This window comes from Tigriopus californicus, chromosome 6, assembly GCF_007210705.1.
Source record: "Tigriopus californicus strain San Diego chromosome 6, Tcal_SD_v2.1, whole genome shotgun sequence".
NCBI lineage: Eukaryota > Metazoa > Arthropoda > Copepoda > Harpacticoida > Harpacticidae > Tigriopus > Tigriopus californicus.
In genome coordinates this window covers 14,561,319-14,566,989 of record NC_081445.1, presented here as the reverse complement: position 1 = coordinate 14,566,989, position 5,671 = coordinate 14,561,319, and the positions used below count along the sequence as shown (strand labels likewise).

Genomic DNA, 5,671 nt, shown 5'->3' with positions numbered 1-5,671 from the left:
TCGGTTGTTTTGTAAATTTTCATAAAATTTTCCTTGCAATAGCGCCTTTGTACAATGCCAAACGTCATTTTCATTTTCATTTCTATTTTCTTAATTTTGAGTCTTAAAGCCTGTTTCTACTGCAGTTACACTGCGTAACTTTTTTGCCCGTTAACTAACTCACACGTTTTGCAAAGATGTGGTGCCTAATATCGGACAAATGCTAAAACTGGCTTGAAATGTCTTAGGAACTCAAAATCAACTACTTTGGTCAGAAACCGCCCAGTGATGCCCCGTCGATGGAACAACATTATTTCGTATGTCGGATGTTAATGCTTGCTTCCAAATATGAAGTCAAGATTGGCATCTTCAAAGATGTAGGTGATGATTTCAGGCAGGTAAGAAGTAAACTAGCGCAATTCTACCCACTTCTATTAGACAAAAAATGGATAACCATTTCAGCACAAACCACCCTCAGAGGTCCTCATTGAGGCAGACAGTGTACGTGGAAACAGTGCACAACACCAAAGTCTGACTGGTTCGCCATATTTTTTTTTCAGAGGGCGCTGCGCTCGCTTCTTATGTAAACTTGAATCAAATGCAATTACAGTGGCGGTCTCTGTGACGGGTTACGCAAACACGCAACAGAACTGGGCCCAAGTACTCTGTGCACGTTTTTTCCCAATTGCTTTGGATGTACTTTGTGGGTCTCTGATGCTACTCAGTGGTTTTATCTTCACTGGAAATTTTTGTTTTTGAAATTTTTGTTTTTACTTGACACCTTCAGTTGGTGTAAGCCACATTTTAGTGATATTATGAGAGGAAAGACCGATTTAAAGCTCGATTTCAATGAGGTTTTGAGAATTGAAGTCAAAGTAATAAATAATCTTCGCTCTATTAGACACTAATAACAAAATCACGAAGAAAGTCATGTTTAGTAATCATATGTATCATTTAACATTTCACTTTAGATTAGTCTATGAACTTCCGGACATTAAACTCAATTCAGATAATTTGTGGAACAGAGGGACTGTTGAATGGCCTATCAAAGAAATGAAATCGGTTCAATCATTCCTTCCATTAATTGGCAAGAAAGAATTCAATATTTTTTTATTGTACGCCACATGCGTCATGGTAGATTGCATAAGATATATTTGGTTTCTAGACTTTTGAAGGAATGTGCAAACCCTTCAATTTCAGAATTTTTTTTTCTCATCACCTGCACAACTGTCTCGACTTGATATCAATCAGGGCTCGTTCGAAACCCATTGATGACAACCCACGGCATATATAATATCCCGATGAACAAAATCCGCATCAACAAGCATAACAGACCCGGTCATGTCTCAATTATCAGATCTCACACCATGTTTGCTCCTCTCTCTCTCGTCTCCAGTAGGCCCAGGCGTGACAGATTCCATGTACAGATTCTCTCCATTCCATTCTTTCCTCCTCCTCCTCCTTCTTCTTCTTCACAATGAGTCCCATTCCCCCGAATCATAATTGGCATTGCGCAACCACATTGACAGAACGTGCCTTAGGAGCCCTGTTGCCAAACATTACTAATACACACATACATACACACACATGCTACACTCGACACCACATACTAACTTTTTCCCTCGCACGAACCCGATGATTGTCCCGGCTAAAAGAGGCCCCAACGTTGTTTGCCGGCCGGCGACGCGCGGGCCGGCCTTTGGGAAAGGGCCTCCTCGCCTTGGAGGCCTGTTTCACTCCAAGTTCTTCTTCAGTCTTGTGGACACATCCGCTCCGAACAGAACGACGTCATTGAAGGCCTTTTTCCGTGGGTGTGAGAGTGTGTGCGAAGAGTGTGCCTGGTCCATGCAGCAACTTCCACTAAGGATACAACGACTAAACCATCTTAAGGCCCTACAGAGAAGGAAAGTCACCACTGTCAAGAGTGCTACCACAACCGATACATTCGTGGAATCACTGGAGCAGGCAGGGCTCTGATCCCAATTGACAGAATCATCATGGATAATCCTGGAAAACGAGGTAAGATAATGGGCGCGATCAAATATGGGGATGTTTGCTCAAAGGGTGTTGTTTCGGTCTCGCTCAAGCTTTGGAGCACATCCGGAAGAAATGATGTCATTATATTGGGGGATCTGCTGGTTGTTGTAAATGAAACAATCAACGACAACGGGATTACATTCTTTTTGTTTGACATAGTTTCTTTTCATCGGCCAATGATTCGTTACTTGATTGGGATTGGGATGATGACAAGCCAAGTTTTATACCAAAGAGGTTCAAAAGATACTGAAAAAAATGGTTTTCAATTTCGGTTGTTTGCTTTCGGACGAAATTTAAGCCTGGGCATGAAAAAGACCAACTGCAATGCTCTAAACAATTTTGAGAATATTCAAGAAGGGTTTACAGAATACATGTTTAGATCTAGATTCGAATCAAAATACAGCACCCTCCTGAATACTTCTGCAAAAAGATGGTATCCCTTGTTATTAGACCAAAAAAAGTGTTTAGATTTTCATCTGTAATACAAAAACTTGGAAAAATAACTTTTGGGCTCCCTCAGGTAAACAATGTGTACTAATCATAAGGATTTTTGAAGGTAAATAAATCATTGATTAGACGCTTACACACGGAGGTACGAGATCGAAATCGGCCAGGGCTGAATTCCAATTTCCTTCTGATTCGAATTCCGTCACGATTCTTGTGGGTGCCAAACAACAGAAGGCGGTGTTTAGTAACGGATATCTGAACATGAAAGATCGACGAATCGGATTGAGACTTTACAAATCACTTATGGGGCCCCATTACTTATGCTTTGAAATGACGCGATCTCCGGGTGGAGAAAGAAATTTAAGAAATCAGAGCATGAAATCAATTCAACGGATCGAGCTTGGGAATTCAGGTGTATTTGTGGAAATGCCGTAAATGACCCACAATCGTGATGGGTTGCTTTTCAGAAGGAATATTTCTAAGCTCAGATTTGCAAGGGTCTCACAAACATAGGGTCCTCAAAGATTCCCTAAGACTATCTTTGATTAGAATACCGTATATGCTTGATCCCTTTTACAAATTCTGCAAGCATTCTTTAGTAAAAAAGTGTACAAAACTTTATGTATAAATTTCATATACAAAAATTGATTCAAGGATAAAAGAATGAAGTGGTCAAGAATGATAAAGTAGTTGCCTAGAAATCACAAAGAATATGACTAGAATTGGTTCAGTGCACATGAAAAAAGTGAAGAGGGGAATTGCAGATTGTACATAAAAGAGGTAAATGATGAAAATCTTGGTTATTGCAGTAGAGTAGCTGGGTCAGATTGAACAGATCTTCTGTCAGCTCCCGTCGTTGCTGGCATTTGGCCGGGAGCCGGACAAAGGGTTTTTTTACATTTCAGATATCATAAAAAATCGGAGGAACAAAAACTTACCATTCATTTTGGTAAATAACAAATAATCTTAAGATACAAAATTTAATACATGTCAAAATAAGAGTAAGAAAACAGAAAGCCATTTAACTTGAAAAGGCCCTCAACAGCGATTGAGAGATTGATTATCTCATTCTTCCAATATAGCTGATACTTTGAAAACAGACATGAAAAATTGCTTGTCCCGTGACTTTTCAAGTACATGTAGTAATAACCACCTTTGATTTGGGGGAAACGCAGGAAATCGTATCGTTACGTTTCTCATCTTTGCATTGACTTTTAAGCAGGACACGATGTGCAAAATGACAAGATCAGTGAACTTTATTCGCTCACATTTTCCTGCATGACGTTCATCTAGATCAATTACTAAAGACGGCAAATTTGGAGATGCATCCATTGAACCTCCCGACTCAAACCCGGATGACGATGATGGTGATGATGGTGATGATGAAGATGACGAACCATTCGTCAACAGAAAAAAACACGTCCGTTAAATGGCTGCGCTTGGCTAATTTTTCTTGAAAATTTATCGTGTCTTCTTGGCAAGTGAATCCAAAATCTGCGTACATGTAAGAGCACCAAAGAGAGCGACGACAAACTCGATTAGTATCGTATGATCTAGCGTGATGAAGTTAGTCTACTACAGTACATAAGCTCGGATTTGAAGGGAATCAGAACGTAGTGCTCGAGAATTCCCCAAGACAACCAAAAAAAGACTCGAGGACGATTTTTGAGAGCCCTTTCATATGGACATGGATGATGATGAAGATGATTGTCCTAGTATGCATAATAATTTGCGAATGTGCAATACAGAGCACATTCTGGCTTTGCCATTGCTCGACAGTTAGACTTGAAGTACGGGAGAGTAATGTTCAAGATGGTATCACGTCAATTGTCCCATAATCCCAGTGTAATTCCGAGGGACGTCGGAAAATGTCAAATGATGGGATCTGTAAAATTACATGAATCCTAATCAGGCACGATCGACTTCATTGTAATGATGGCATTCATGCCGTGTACCGATATGCACTCTATGTAGGTATATACTGCATGTATGTACAGCAAACCCTGAATGGAGTGGGACACCGACGACATTCACGAGATGGATTCATTATCTTGAAAAACAGCGGAGTTTTGATTTGAAAACTCCAAGATTTGAATTCCCAGAGATATTGGTTTTGAGCTCTCATTACCACGAATGTGACTGACCCGTTAGAAAGACACGAGCACAAATGTAGATCCTAAATCAGAGATTACAATAATGCTTCGATACGAAGCTAACCTCTGGAAAGAAGGTGACAAATCTGTTGTTATTCTTAATCCATCACCTGAGTAAAGGTTCTATTTGAAATAATTTCATTTACATATGCCTTAATAGTCTTTAATCTATTTGACATTGCAAGTAACGAACGTCCATCACGCAACCTTTCTGCTATTGGGAGGTCACTTTCAAAACAAATATGGGCCAAGGAATGCTGAGCCTAAAATAAGATTTTAGGCCCCAAAGCTGGTTTATTTGCTATTTGTCACTTTTTCTGGTTGATTTGACTCTTTTTAGACAAATTGGGCAACTATATGTGTGAGCTTAACAATGTGTTTGCCACAAAATTTGCTATTTTTGGGCCTTTCAAGAGCTGTCTTATACGCCATAAATCTGCCGAAGATTTCCTACCCAAAAGAGTAGAGGGAAATGACAAACATACTACAAACTACAAGGGGGGGAAGTTGCAACTTTGTATTAACTACTATTTCATTAGTAATCATTAGCTATGTTGGTTGGAACTATTTTTCTTTTTCCCAACCTTGGTTTTCGGTTTGATTTCCTTTTATCCTTTACAACCAGTTTTTGAGTAAAAAAGTCGGTCATGAAAAGTATTTTCTCAGCAATTATCGTTTCCTCGTGCTTCCTACGAATCAGTTGTTGAGCGTATCCTCAATAGTTGAAAGAGCCTGCACACCATTTTGTAAGACCAATAAAACCTTCTGAGCTCTCCAAAACTTTGCTTTAAAGCTATATCCAGGTTAAAACTTTGAGCTCAGATTCGACCAGATCCTCTCAAAACTAAAACATTTCCTCTCCTGATCCCAATGATAAGGCAGCCGATTGATCGTGAAATAATTATCGAGCTTTGATAATCCACATCAACTGTATTCTGCTGCATGCACGGTGCTTCGTTCGTTTTATTCTCAATCGGGATTCCCTGTCACACGATGAGGGTTTTAAAACACACATTTTAGGCAACTATATTGTTGTACGTGAATGAGAGAGAGGA

The 5,671-nt window shown here is 39.6% G+C and overlaps 1 protein-coding gene across 1 annotated transcript in view; it reads left to right on the top strand.

Moving 5' to 3' along the window:
- The first annotated feature begins 1,729 nt into the window (after window positions 1-1,729).
- The window catches only part of LOC131882756 (uncharacterized), a 20,871-nt gene continuing 16,929 nt past the window's right edge, over window positions 1,730-5,671 (top strand). Inside the window, exon 1 of the mRNA XM_059230007.1 lies at window positions 1,730-1,998. Within this exon, the coding sequence (XP_059085990.1) occupies window positions 1,977-1,998 (22 nt within the window). The 5' untranslated portion in view covers window positions 1,730-1,976. The remainder of the gene's footprint in view (window positions 1,999-5,671) is intronic.